Genomic DNA, 13,749 nt, shown 5'->3' on the forward strand with positions numbered 1-13,749 from the left:
GCCCTTGCCTTATAATACCTGGCGAGAGCATGCGCTACAATTCCCAACCCTATTTCACACTTGCTATCCAATAGATTTATACTCACCTCTGAATTTATACTTCACACTTGCTATTCAAATATCTTTTTGGAGTCAGATTTTTTACATTAACACCACATATAGCAACGTATTTGAATGCATGTTACCCGCGTAAAAGTTATAATTCAAATTCAAATAGGTATTGATTATTATGCATTCAGACCCCCTATTTATATCATGTTAGTATATAAAAAATTATTTTCATCTTTGCAGTGCAAAAATATAAGACATATACTTGATAATCCAAAGTTGAAAGCTGCCTCTTATTTTGATTGTCGTACAGGTTACATTTTTTATTAAATGACTGCAATGCCCTCGAACTCTTTAGTAATGGTTCAGTTGACACCAGACGGCATAGCCTAGCAAGAAATCTCGTAATCTTATCCTCTATTTTTCCCAACGTCCAAAATCGCCGCTAAATCTGACTCTTTGCCACTAAAACAAACTGAAACAAAAGATAAAAAAAGAGAAAAGAGTACTAGAAAGAGTAAAAATGGCAAGAGTGCTGCTCTCAAATGCAAATAATCTCCTCCCATGCTTCCAATCACCATCTTCCTCAACACCGTTAACATCACTTCACCTTCACAAACAAATCGTTAGGACTCATCCCACCTCATGCAAGTCAGCACTATTGAATCAAGATTCTTCTTCTTCTTGTTCTGTTCTGACCACCAAGAGGAGCCTTTCCATTAGCCTCACAACAGGGTTCCTCTTCTTTCTCTCTGGGAAAGGTTGTTCTGATGCCAATGCAGCTATATTAGAACCGGATGATGATGAGGAGCTGTTGGAAAAGGTGAAGAAGGATAGAAAGAAGAGGCTTGAGAGACAGGGTGTCCTCAATTCAGCTGCTCAAGAGACAGGTCAACAATCCTTCCCAATATTTCCTTGGAATGTAGCCTCTAGAAAGTATTTGCTACTTTGACTTTCATGTCCTTTAGTTCTTTGACCTTGCTTCTTGATTTTTTTTTCTTTTGGTTTTTGGATAAAGTTTCGATTATTCTTTTCTTTCCGTAAAGTTTTGATTTTCTTTTCTATATCAGTTGAATTGACACTGCAAGGTAAAGGGATTAAAAGACTTTAGTCTTTAAGGCTATGGTAAAGTTGGTTGGAGATCGTTTCTGTTTTTCTAACACAGATAAATTGAGTTAACAAATTAGTTTTCTCATAGATCAACAAACAGTTGAAATATTCGTTTTTGCTGGTAATTAGGCTGCTTTTGGATGCCGCATGAAGTCGATTCCTCTTCGAATTTAAGAGGCTTCTATTGAATCCTAGTCATTCTTATTGAAACATTTCATGTCATCGCAAAACTCAAAATTGGGGTAGGAATGTGGAGAGACTTGATTATGGTTACTTTCATAGGTGGTGAATTACAGTTTAGCCTGCATTTGCTACTACCTCTTGGCAGTTGGCAATCTGCAAGAATCTCTTCAGCAAGTATAGTTGTGAGAAGAAGGGTAATTACAAGCTTCTGCAGAATCCTGACTTTTGTAACCTAAATTTATGCTGTCGAACATAGCATAATTTACACTGCAAATTTCTCCAAGATTTTACTGCAATAAAACCAACTTTGGAGGTACGAGGATCCAATTACCTTAAGTAATTTGCTGGGCAGTAAAAAAGGATAATTTTTGTCCTAAAGGTTAGCTATGATCATCTATTGCAAATATTATATGCTTCCTGTTGGTTTCTCTGTGACATTTTATGGATTGCAGATTAGAATGACTAGGAAAGTTCAGTATGGAACATTGGAGAAGAATAATTTGGGCTTACTAAATCAAGCTTCAAGAAAATTTTAAGTTACCAAATGCTGTTTGCCTGCCCTAAGATAACATAAAAGCTAAAACAATTGCGTGTAATTAAGAGGGAGCGGGGGAACCTATTTGCCTTCCTAGATTGCTTTTGGTTGGAATTCACCTGTATATGGAAATAATTGGTTTGCACTGACAGATAAACATGATAGAGAAAAGGTCAAGCCTGGCGACAGAGATCCCTTAGTTATTTAATGTACCAGATCTATTTTGTTAATGACTTATACAATAGTAGTGATCTAGAATCAACTTATATGAATTACTGTCCCTTATACGGAAAATCTAGTTAGTTGAAGCCGTTTGGCACAAGTGCTTTCACTCATGATGTAAGCGCAAATACTCAGAAACTTTTACCCCAGCTGAACTGGTTTCTCACTGACTGGCATGTATCACCAGTGAACATGAGAAAGCTTGGCTGTGTTTAACTATGCATTCTAAGATCTAATGGATACTTATCAATAACAACCGTGCCACTCTTGGTTATGTTACTATCTTCATGGAGTTGAAAATTATGATCAAAGATTACCGTTTGTGGGTTTACTTGTCCCTCATGAAAGCAGGCACATAAATTTCATTCAAGGGATAGTGCTGCATGCCAGTAATATTATTAGCCAAGATCTGAATAGCTTTCATAGTTGCTACATCAGTCAACTGGATTCTATTATTTGATGTAAATTTCCTTTTGCCCATGCCCCTTGTATTTTGTTTTAGCACATAATTGTGCTCCTAATATGCTTATCTTCATTCTTAGCTTGAATTAAGTCCTTGGCGTGAAGTAAACTGATGCCCTTAAAGCATGACCTGAATGTCGCATTACGCTCTGAGCTTTTGGTCTCTGTCATTTCTGGGAATTGATTAGCTATTCTTTTTTAATGCTGCAGGATACTTGCAAGAGCTCGTTTACAAGCTCAGCAGAGTAGGCCAGGCAATAGAGAAGAATGATCTTTCAACGGCTAGGTCAGTTCTTGGTCAAAGCAGTGATACTGATTGGGTACAAAAAGTTAAGTCAGCTTTCAAGAAGGTATCCTATAGATAATAATACTGTACATGCCTTACTGTGTAGATCTTGTCTATATGCATTTCCATGCGTTAATTGCCTATCTTCCTGCAGTTGAGCTCTAGCCCTGAGGAGAAATCCGAAGTAGAGACTTTTAGCTCCGCACTTGATTCTTTAATTTCATCAGGTATGTTCTGTGTGTTTGCAAGCGTGTTCATCTTGGTTCCCAGCAAAGGGTTGTGACTTATGCATGAAAACTAGTTTGCATTGTGCATGCAATTAATATTGAGTGGTGAAATAGTTTCATTTGTTGCTCTGAGAGAGCAATTGATCTGTAATTTGCAGTGACTAAGAATGATATTGAAGCATCTAAAACAGCATTTGTGGCATCAGCATCTGCTTTTGAAAAATGGACAACCTTAACAGGGTTGGTTGAAAAGCTTAAGGGGCTTTGAAGAAAATCAATCTGGCCAGAGAGTTCCAGCAATACCCCCAGAATGCTTCACTAGCTTGCTTCTGGCTCTAACTCTAGCTGGTTGACTGCTGTCATTAATGATCGCAAAATTCTTTTAATTCCATGAGCTGTATTAACTTCTCCAGCTTTATGGTTAAGTGTTAATGACATTGAAAATTTAGATGTAATTATTCTTTGAAACCACCTCGACCACGCAATTAATTGAATCATTTCACATATTTGCGATTCAATGACCTTGGTTCTATTGAAGTTGTTTCCTTTTTCTTTTGCGGTTGACTAATTGGTGTTCGCCTCAACCTTGAACGGAAATTTGGAATAAATGGCGCATGTTGACAGTCACTGCCTTTCTCTTTTGCATGATTAACTAAGGGATGAACCACTTCTTTACGAAAGATCGCGTATTTAAATTTTACGATGCAATGTAAGTTTTATGTTGGTGGACCATCCGTAAGAATTCCTATATGCGGTGCGTCCTAATCCATGGTGACTACTAGGGTGGAACCATCCAAATTTTTTGTATATTAAAAAAAAAAGTCTTATCAAGTAGTAATACCCCAAAAAAGTGGGGGACCAATTCTTTTTGGGCACTCAGTCGCTATGCATCTCATGGCCTTTTAACTAGCTCAACACTTTCTGCAACGTTTAGACACCCATCTCCCATTGGTATCAAAACTTTAACTGAAACAGCGATGCTGACTGCCTGAAGAAGCTTGTCAAAGAGGAGCCAGCTCATCTTAATCACCTCAAAAAACTGCTGCAAAACAACTAACCTACTGATATCCGTAAGCTTGCGAGCCAAGGAAACTCGAGTAACTGAAGATGACTTATTATATCATTACATAGACACAGTTCTGATCGACATGTTACAGAGATCTATGCAACCTACAATTCCTTCAATGCAAGGAAGGTTGGAATGTTGAAGGCCTACTCTATAATGTAAGGTAGTAATGTTACAAAGATCTCAGTCACTACACGTTCAACGAAAGACAGCAGCGACATTAACCTGCTAATCTATGATTTTACATACTACAGATGTCTCATGAACAATCGGAGTATCTATTACTCAACAACAACACTACTGTCATTCAAAAGAAGCCACCAGCCTATGAAGGTCAGAACAAGATATTACATAAACAGCATTATGTTTGATAAATTCAAGGCTTGGACTTGTCAACCTCTGCACGATCGCCATTCTGTATCACACCTCCCTCAGCCTTTTCGCTCACCAAGCTACTTTGCCCATCAGCGCTCCTGTTTGCTTCACTATTCTGCTCGACTTTCTCTTCTGCTTCCACTTCTTGCTTCTTTTCTTCAGCACCAGTTACCTGCTTGTCTCCTTCTCCAGTCCCATCCTCTTTCTCCGCTTCGATGGGTGGTATTTGCTGTTGTTTTTCTTTGTCCTTGGCATCTTCAGAGCCATCAGATACCTTCCCAACCTGGGACTCTTTAGAATCCACCACTTCAGCTTCAACATTCTTCTCCTGCTCTTCAGTATCTTCTGCTTTGCAATCTGTAGCTGGGGTCTCATTCTTGTTTTCATTCTCTCTCTCCTTTACAGCATCTTTATCAGTGGCTTGAGTTTCAATTGTTTGGGTTTCACCCCCTTTCTCATCTTGACCTTCCTTTGCAACATCTTTCTCAGTCACTGTACCAGTAGTATCCTTCACAGATTTTTCTGCTTCTTCCATGTGGACATCCTGTGCTGCTTCACTTCCTTCAGGAGCTTCTTTCTCCTTATCATCCTTCTTTGAAGCAGAAGATTTTCTGCTTCTTTTCTTCGGAGTCTCTCTCTCTGGTGGCGGAGTTGCCTTTGCTTTCTCGCTGATCCTTGCTGATCTTCTTGGGGTTTCACCAGTTCCCCAGTCAAATTCTGATATTGGAGGACCCCCAGGGTGGGTCTTGAGGTACTGGTCCAATTGCTTCCTGCTGGTGATCTCCTCTCCTGTTGGGGCTGTGAATATGATTTCATTTTTCTTTGGTGTACCTCCTTTTTTGAGCATAAACTGCATGAGAGGAAGATACTTCATTGGGATTGTGTAAAAACACAAAGACGACACCACGGGAACCCAACTTGAAGGCTTTTAACTACCAAAACAGATGCATTGGGATTGTGTAAACTACAGATGAATGCCAAGTGAGCTAGTTCCTCAAGGACAAGAATTCAGAAAGTAATGAAATCCAGAACTAGGACCATAAATCTAGGATCAGAAATAGCCTAAGGATCCTGCTTGAATCAAGACTAGACAGGATGAATTAATAACTATTCCATGATAAGGAAAGACTAGATCCACAACAAAAAGCTAAAACAGTAAGCCAAGACAAGCAATCAGCCTGTTCCACAATTTTCGGAACATAAATCCAGATTTTTGGAGAATTATAGAGTTCACATTGCACAATAAAACAACACTTAAAATTAAAAAAAATGTGGGAGTTTATGTTTGATGCTTAGTCAAGAACCCAGACAACGAGATAAGCAATATGTTTAGGAAAGATGCATTAAACCAAGGGAGTCCTACAAGTTGATATTGAAGCATGTGCAACTTGACAAAGATTGGCTCCAGCAATCTTCCTTCCACTCATGTTCAACCTAAAAAGCTTAGCCAAAGCTTCATGTTTCAACTTATTGTGCGAGATATGGCGATGATGAAAGACACATTAAAGGTATAGGCATAGAAGAGTATACTTCAAGCTAGTCCTTAAGGGCATCCAGTGTTTCCTTCAAGAATAATAAAAACAAATCATAGTATCCTTTAAGCAAATATTGGATTCACATCCATGGTCTCATTTTTCCATACAAAATTTATAAAGTTTGACCATCCCATGTTTTTTCATTTACTAATAAAGATCTCTTCATCTTAAAAAGTTTCAGCACAGTCGGTACATCATGATATGAATGGCACATGGGCATGCATATAACACTGCCTCTTCAGCTGCCTTGTGCTTGCTCACATTAATGAATGTGAACATTGAAACTCTTTAATGCATTTATAAATTTTAAGTTCTTGAATATGCTGGGTTGTACAAAGTAGAATTTGGAATTCATGCATGGACACAAAGAACTGTAAAGACAACTTAAAAAGTTCTATCATCGCAGCCACAAACACCGATATCAGACCATGATTGTCAGCAACAGTCGTGATCCATCAGATAATTACCTCAAGCACCAGGTATTAAATTCCCATAGCAGTCAAAACAATAATTGAACTACTGGTCATACCAGTCATCAAGATAAAAGACATTACATGCCCCAGCAGCAGTTAGGCATACTAAACATTTACACTATCAGGTTTCCAGAAAAGTAGAAAATTAGGTTGGGGAAGCAAGTAAATGATAAAACTTGGCAAATAAATCAAACAACACGAATTCAATTCAGCAGATATACAGGAAATTAAACCATCAAATCAGTGGTCTTTGAAGGAACAAATTGGCATGGCCTATGCAATAGTCTAAATATAGGTGTTCTATATAGACAAAAATTGCACCAAAGGTGTAAGTATCAAATTAAGACAGGCCATTACCTAATGCGGTTTTGCTTCACTTGGGAAACAGGAAGACAACCATCAATTTTGGGATTTTACCGAAGAGAAGGTCTTTTATTTAATTTAATCTAGTAGTACATCATGAGATGGAAGCATACTTCAAGATCTAGTCCTTTACAAAAGAAGAAAGTGACAACAAAAAACAGCAAATCACCCCAAAAAAAAGCCAGTAACAGAAAATTCCATGAGAAAAAAGGAAAATCATAAATAGAATTCTAACCTCAATCTCATGTAAATTAAATCGTGATGATGATAAGTTGACAACCCAAGCCCAGTCGACATACAAAACCAACAACTTCTTGAGTTGCTTTACAGAACTGCTTTCCCAAGCATATAGCTTATCAAAAAGCAATATACAAGCCGAAGGAAAAAAAAAAAGGCTCTCCAAATCTTAAACGTTACAGCTAACTATTTAGTGGAACGAAATTATGATTTTACCACACTTCATAATCGAAATATATGGAAGAAAAGAGAAACTTACAGGTGCTCCATAAATTGAAGCAGCTGATTTGGTAGCAATTACAATCTCAAAAGTACACAGCAGAATACAACATAGCATTTCAAGAGCTGCATTGCCTTATTAGACGCTTTCCACTCTTAGATAAACTATCAAGACCAAAAAAAGTCATTTCTATGAAACTCAGGGTTTGCCAGCTTTGAAACCAGAAATACACTGTGCCAAAAGTTTAGAAACATTTAAACAGGGCATGCTACCAATCAAGTACAAACAAGCAAACAACCTTCAACCAGTAACTGCATAAATGAAAAATGTTCCTAAAATTGTGAGCTTAGAAATTGCTAGTGTGTAACCTAATTCTTGACCAAAGCCCAAATCATTAAACCATTTCGAGAATTTAGAACTCAATCCCAGTTGCTGAAAATGCAGAAACCAAAAAGGTAATTTGGACAAAACCAACCCTAGTAATTACGGCAACAAGCTATAGGCCAAACTACAGACTCAATTCAACTTGCACTTTCTTCTCCACAGTCTTGTTAGGAAATCCTAGATGGTATCTTAAAATACACATGAAAGTAAATAACAATAAAACCTAACTCCAACTGATAAAATTGAATGCACGACTAATGCAAACAGAAGGTACAATTAACTACGGCAACGTCGTTATATAATGCCCCAGCTTACTTATCATCACCATGGAAATTAAGTTCATTTCCTTTTCATCACCAGCAGAATCCATATCCCAGTCCAACAAACACAGAGTAGAACTCATGCTGAATAACAACAATTAAAGAACCAAAAACAACAAAATGACGCAGACCGATTAAACAAGTTACCATGGCCTTCTCAACCCTAGCTTCAAAATTTACAAATGAACACCCGTAGTTGGTCGAATTCCACTTCAGAAACCACATAACCACACCAAATGGAAATATGCCCCTAACCCAGTTCACCCCAAACAAGCCAAAATGAATCCCAAAAAACCTCAATAAACCCGTAAAAAACAAAACTTCATATAACCCCAGGTGATACATCGCAAGTCTTGTAAATCCCACCTCAAACCAACATAATTGCACAGAATTAAACGAAGTCCAATTGAATTCAAGGACGCAAAACTCAAATAAACAAGACCACAAGAACGCAAACTTTAGAAAACCCAATCAAAAAGCACACAAATACATGAAAATAGAGAAAAAGGAGAACTTTTCTGAAAAGGGGTAACCTTTTTCTTCCAGCCAGAAGGAGCAGGGAGTTCCAAGCACACGAATTCGTTGGCTTCCTCAACCGAGCTCGCCATTTCTCTTCTTTACCAACTCAATTTCCAGAGTTCAAGTTACTTGAATATTTTAATAGCATAAAAAGGGAATATATAATGAGCAGCGAGTCACAGAGTGAGAGAGTCACCAGACTCAGACCCGCACACAAACAAAACGGGACCAACTAACTTTTAACCATATATTAACTGCACCCACACATGTATGTATGTATGTATGTGTATTTACCTAATAATAACAACGATAAAAATAAAAAAAGTCCCAGTAAATATTTAGCACTACCAGTAATCTTAGCCACCTTTATTAGTTTCTCTGCCTACTTATTCTTGGGATTTTTCGGTAAATCCCGAAATTTAACCACCTAATCTGATGATGTTTTACACTGGGATTCATTTTAGTGCCAAGCACTGGAAATGGTTGTACGCTTTGCAAAATTGGAGGGAGAGCAATGGCCAAATGTGACACGTTGTGGAGGCAATTTAATGAGATCAGATTTGTGCCACATTCACTTCACTTCATTTCATTTAGCCTTTCTTAGTGTCTTTGGTTTATCTTCATTGTTTATCCTTTCGTGCGGTGGATCATTATCATTATTATTAATTTTTCTCTTTTTCTACTTTTACACTTGTAATTAAGAGTAATAAATTGCAACTTGTCGTGCTTCATTGATATATCAGGCACTCAGCCAGAAATTGGCAAGGTTTATTTATTTAAAAAAAATATATAAATACTATTAGAAATGGAAATGCAATGGTAGCTCATGTTACGGATAAGGTCTTCGCCTCTTAACGTTGAGGTAACAAAAACCATAACCTACGGACTCTTTGATATGTCCATGTTGCAGAGCCCACTAAACGGTAATAATCTAAGAGCCCCATTTTTTGGGCTCACAGTTCTGTGTGCCTCAATCGGCTAACTACTAGCCCAACATAGAAAGGGCTTGGTCTCTGTCCCCAGACATTGCTTATTCATTTTGTATCTATATATTTCATGTACTATTTGTTGTTGGCAGTAAGTATTTTCTTGACCTTTGATTTAATTGAACATATCAATGAAGTACTCCATTACTTATAGTTAATATAATCTGTTCTAAAAGGAGAAAATTTAGGATCTTGGTTAGCACTTTTGTTTGCATTGAAAATATTATACTTTCCCTTTTCTTCTCGATTAAATGTGCTACTCACCCAGCTTCCAAATCAGCTTTCAATTATTCACTTCCATTTTTTTTTTCTAGGGCTCGTTCTTGACGTACTTACTTGAAATTGTACACAACTTTCCACGTTTGTGATTTTTTTTGTCTATTTTTTTTTTTAAAAAAACATTTTTGGTTTACCAGAGCTTCATCATCGTAGCACAATAATTCTGTTGAAATATGAGTTGCATGGTGTCACATTCACAAAAAAATTCTCTGGGCATTTAACTTGTGGTATGACATGCAACCAAACACTACTGGCAGTGCTCCAAATGTTAGAACATATTCTCCATGGGAATTTTTTTTTTTTTTTTTTTTTTTGGGTTGGGGTGGGACTTCTACCCATAGCTGGCCTGCTACCTTATTACTCACCCTTCACCCTAGGCTAAAAAGGATTCAAACTGGGGTAAGTTGATGATAATATGGCCCTACTGATATAGGAGTAGGGATGCTCTCTGACCCAAGAATATGTGGCATCAGAAACTTTAGTGATTTTCACTTAGTATTATTTATTTACTGGGATAATATCAAAAATCACAACCTCTCCTGAGATTTTTTCTAATATCGCTTAGCACCCCTAAAATTTTAAAAGTATCGCTTACGTCCCATTCTCAAAATTGCAAAATAACTATATTATCCCTTACTAGATATATAATTCACATGTCAAATAAATGGAGATCAAAAAAATTAAAAGGAAAAAGAAACAAGGATTCACTTTCTTTTCTTTCTCCTTATTCCAACATTTTCTCTTACTCATTTTTTTTGGATGCCTATTTAATTTTTTATTTATAAATATAGTAAATTAAATTTTATTTATCTTTTATCTTTTTATGATCATGATAGAGTGGGATATGATTTCTTTATTTATTTTGAATAAATTTTTATAATGATTTAGTGCAACTTAAAGGTTTATATCATGCATTGAGAAGAGGTTGGGAAAAAAAGATAAGATTCATGAGAAATTGAGCTAGCATATAGAGTTGAATTGGTGCTAGTGTATTTCTTTACAAATATCTATTTTTACTTTTTAAATTTATATTTTTATGAACTATAGTTTTATGATGTTGTGGTGCTGCTAAAAATAATTTTTAATGTTGTGATTTTTCTTGGAGTAAACAAAGTGATTTAAGAGTATTTTTATTTAGTAATACGAGCAAAAGGATAGTTCAGAGTTTTTAAAAATCTTGTTACACAAAAATAACAAAATAAAGAGAACCAAGCGACTGTTTTTAAGATTTTAGAGGCGCTAAGTAATACTAAGGGAAACCTTGGAAGAGCTTTCTGATATTATCCCTTATTTATTTTGTGCTTTTAAGGGCTGAAGAGCTGAGTGGGTGCCGCCGGCCGGGTGATAGTCAGAGAGATGAAGTGACAAGAAATGCAATGAATGATTGACAGTCATGGATTTATATTTTTATGAACTATAGTTTTATGATGTTGTGGTGCTGCTAAAAATAATTTTTAATGTTGTGATTTTTTTTGGAATAAACAAAGTGATTTAAGAGTATTTTTATTTAGTAATACGAGCAAAAGGATAGTTCAGAGTTTTTAAAAATCTTGTTACACAAAAATAACAAAATAAAGAGAACCAAGCGACTGTTTTTAAGATTTTAGAGGCGCTAAGTAATACTAAGGGAAACCTTGGAAGAGCTTTCTGATATTATCCCTTATTTATTTTGTGCTTTTAAGGGCTGAAGAGCTGAGTGGGTGCCGCCGGCCGGGTGATAGTCAGAGAGATGAAGTGACAAGAAATGCAATGAATGCTTGACAGTCATGGATTTGACGTTTCAGATTCTGTCCCAGCCGTTTTCGTTCACAGAGACACAGCTCTTTTAAATTTAATAAGAAAGAAAGGAAAAGAAAAAGAAGCAGCCCCAGCATCCTACTGGCGTCGCTTCCCCAAGTTTCCCAGTGTACGGTTATTTTCTAGGAGAAAACATAATATTTATTGCCAGCTTGTAATGTACATTGTAGGACAACCCTCTTTTCAGATCCCAAGGACCAACATTGATTTGATTCATTCCTTGTTTTTTTTTTGGTAGAATACAACACAGTTTTCCTAGATTTCAGCTTCCGCTCTAATTTTCTTTTTATACACCTTTTTATTTTTGTTACAACAAATAAAAGAAGCATTCACTATTAATATCTCGTACATCAAAACTGTTTGAAACGCCTGCATGAATCCGTTGTTGTTGGACAACAGATGAATGTAAGTATGAAACCCTCTGATTCTTTTTTCTAATTGCGAAATTGCTCTCTCAATATCATCAAGTAATACTGAAAAACAAAGAAATGGGCGATATTGTTTGAAACAATGCAGCCAAATTGGCTTGGCAAAGTAGTATTTGGTTTTTAGTGGTCTGCTGCGTTGGCCGTAGAGGAGTGTGACATGATGGATGGATGCCAGATGACTAAAATGGTGGTCCATCGATCACTCTTTTTTATCACCAGGATTACATGTGTTGTGGGAATGCGTTTGTACCTATGCTTTGACACAAAAGGTCTTTTCCTTGTTTTTATATATATATATATTTTTTCAGCTATAGCGAAATGAAAAGCAAAAAGCTTTTGCCACCAATGGCATTTTGCTCATTACAGATGCTAGATTGGCATAGCATGGTACCAAGTATAATCTGGTAAAAGGCTACCAGGGGACCAGAATTTGGGTTTTAACTTTCAAGCACCCTCACCGCCATCTCTCCCCCCTCCCCACAAAAATTCAAAGCCCTGAGATCATGCTAGCTGTTTAATCAAAATCCCTCTTCCCTCTCCTTGACCACCAGAAAATGATAGGGGGGTTACAAAGAGTATAGGGAGATAGAGTTAAAAAGACTAGAGCATTCTACCAAATGCAGAACTTTGTGACTTCTCAATCTAGTATTGTTTTCTTTCTCTTTCCACCCACTCGAAAAGGGAATTTTACGTTCCTGATTCCCTTCTGGTTCAATGTCTCAAAAGATACTGGCTAAATTTGGTTAAAGTTGTACACTGAAAGTACCATCGACGAGACATTTGATAAGGTTAGTAAAAATTTTATCACAGGAGTAGAATCTCAATTTTGTTGATGTTGAACCTTCACTTCCCGCACTCGTCCATCCATTCTAAAGACGATCCAATTTGTAGCTTTGAAAGTTAGGTACGCGTAATGCACGTATCAAGCTGGTAATTAAAGTAGAAGTTTGCCATGAATTCATTCTTAATTCGTTTTCTACTTCAAGCAAAAGATGCCAATTACTTGGTCATAACAAGAAACTTGACGAAACTAGAACAATTGAAAGCTATCATACAACACTAACTATTTTTGTGTCTTGGAAGATCGAGACATTGTTACATGTTTTTCTCTTATATGATTAGTTGATTGCTAATTTAAAAGGGCTGGAAGTCACGCAAAAGGAAATGAAAACTTTTGAGAATTTACAAATTCACTATTTTCAGTGGTATTTTACAAAATTTAGATAGAGGTCGATCGAATAAACTTCATGTCCCTATTTCAGATGAAAACTCGAAAATTTTACCAATTAGTCTTACATGTATATAACACCTAAACGATGCTCTATATTAATATCCATTAGGTAATCTTAGAGCAAGATTTTAGCACCACAAAAGGTAAAAGTATTAGTGGCTAGACGACGACCAATGTTAGCATTCAAGACCTAAAAGATGGCATGAGGCAAGCTGTTGGCGGATTGAAAGGATGGTTTCTGAGCATGTCATGGATTTGTATGCCTCATTAGCTGTTGGCAAGAAACAAGGCTCAGGAAGGATTGTATGATACTTGAAAGCAAAATCAAGGATGATCGCCCAAATTTTATTAAATTACCATGTCAATTGTTTCAGTGCCCCGCGTAATATCCAAATTGCCTGTGCAGTCAAGTTATACTACTATCATTCTCGTTTAGATATTATAAATGCCCATCGAATAAACT

The 13,749-nt window shown here is 36.7% G+C and overlaps 2 protein-coding genes across 2 annotated transcripts; one reads left to right on the plus strand and one right to left on the minus strand.

Annotated features, from left to right (window-relative positions):
- The first annotated feature begins 481 nt into the window (after window positions 1–481).
- Window positions 482–3,591, plus strand: LOC113695006 (thylakoid lumenal 16.5 kDa protein, chloroplastic). The gene is made up of 4 exons (XM_027213952.2): window positions 482–938; window positions 2,771–2,910; window positions 3,001–3,073; window positions 3,232–3,591. The coding sequence occupies exons 1-4, from the start codon at window positions 572–574 to the stop codon at window positions 3,339–3,341; spliced, it is 690 nt and encodes a 229-aa protein (XP_027069753.1). The 5' UTR covers window positions 482–571; the 3' UTR covers window positions 3,342–3,591.
- Window positions 3,592–4,171: 580 nt separating this feature from the next.
- Window positions 4,172–8,796, minus strand: LOC113695943 (uncharacterized). The gene is made up of 2 exons (XM_027215176.2): window positions 8,580–8,796; window positions 4,172–5,364 (listed from the first exon to the last, which is right to left on the minus strand). Exons 1-2 carry the CDS (start codon window positions 8,652–8,654, stop codon window positions 4,516–4,518), a joined length of 924 nt encoding a protein of 307 aa, XP_027070977.1. The 5' UTR covers window positions 8,655–8,796; the 3' UTR covers window positions 4,172–4,515.
- Between the last annotated feature and the right edge of the window lie 4,953 nt (window positions 8,797–13,749).

The sequence above is a fragment of the Coffea arabica genome, chromosome 6e (genome assembly GCF_036785885.1).
Source record: "Coffea arabica cultivar ET-39 chromosome 6e, Coffea Arabica ET-39 HiFi, whole genome shotgun sequence".
Classification (NCBI taxonomy): domain Eukaryota; kingdom Viridiplantae; phylum Streptophyta; class Magnoliopsida; order Gentianales; family Rubiaceae; genus Coffea; species Coffea arabica.

Excerpts from the sequence above, each read along its gene's own strand:
- LOC113695006 (XM_027213952.2), top strand. The coding sequence starts at position 572 with ATGGCAAGAGTGCTGCTCTCAAATGCAAATAATCTCCTCCCATGCTTC. Across the intron at positions 2,911-3,000 it reads TTAAGTCAGCTTTCAAGAAG|TTGAGCTCTAGCCCTGAGGA; the intron begins GTATCCTATAGA and ends ATCTTCCTGCAG. Across the intron at positions 3,074-3,231 it reads TGATTCTTTAATTTCATCAG|TGACTAAGAATGATATTGAA; the intron begins GTATGTTCTGTG and ends TGTAATTTGCAG.
- LOC113695943 (XM_027215176.2), bottom strand. The coding sequence starts at position 8,654 with ATGGCGAGCTCGGTTGAGGAAGCCAACGAATTCGTGTGCTTGGAACTC. Across the intron at positions 5,365-8,579 it reads CTTCTGGCTGGAAGAAAAAG|TTTATGCTCAAAAAAGGAGG; the intron begins GTTACCCCTTTT and ends CCTCTCATGCAG.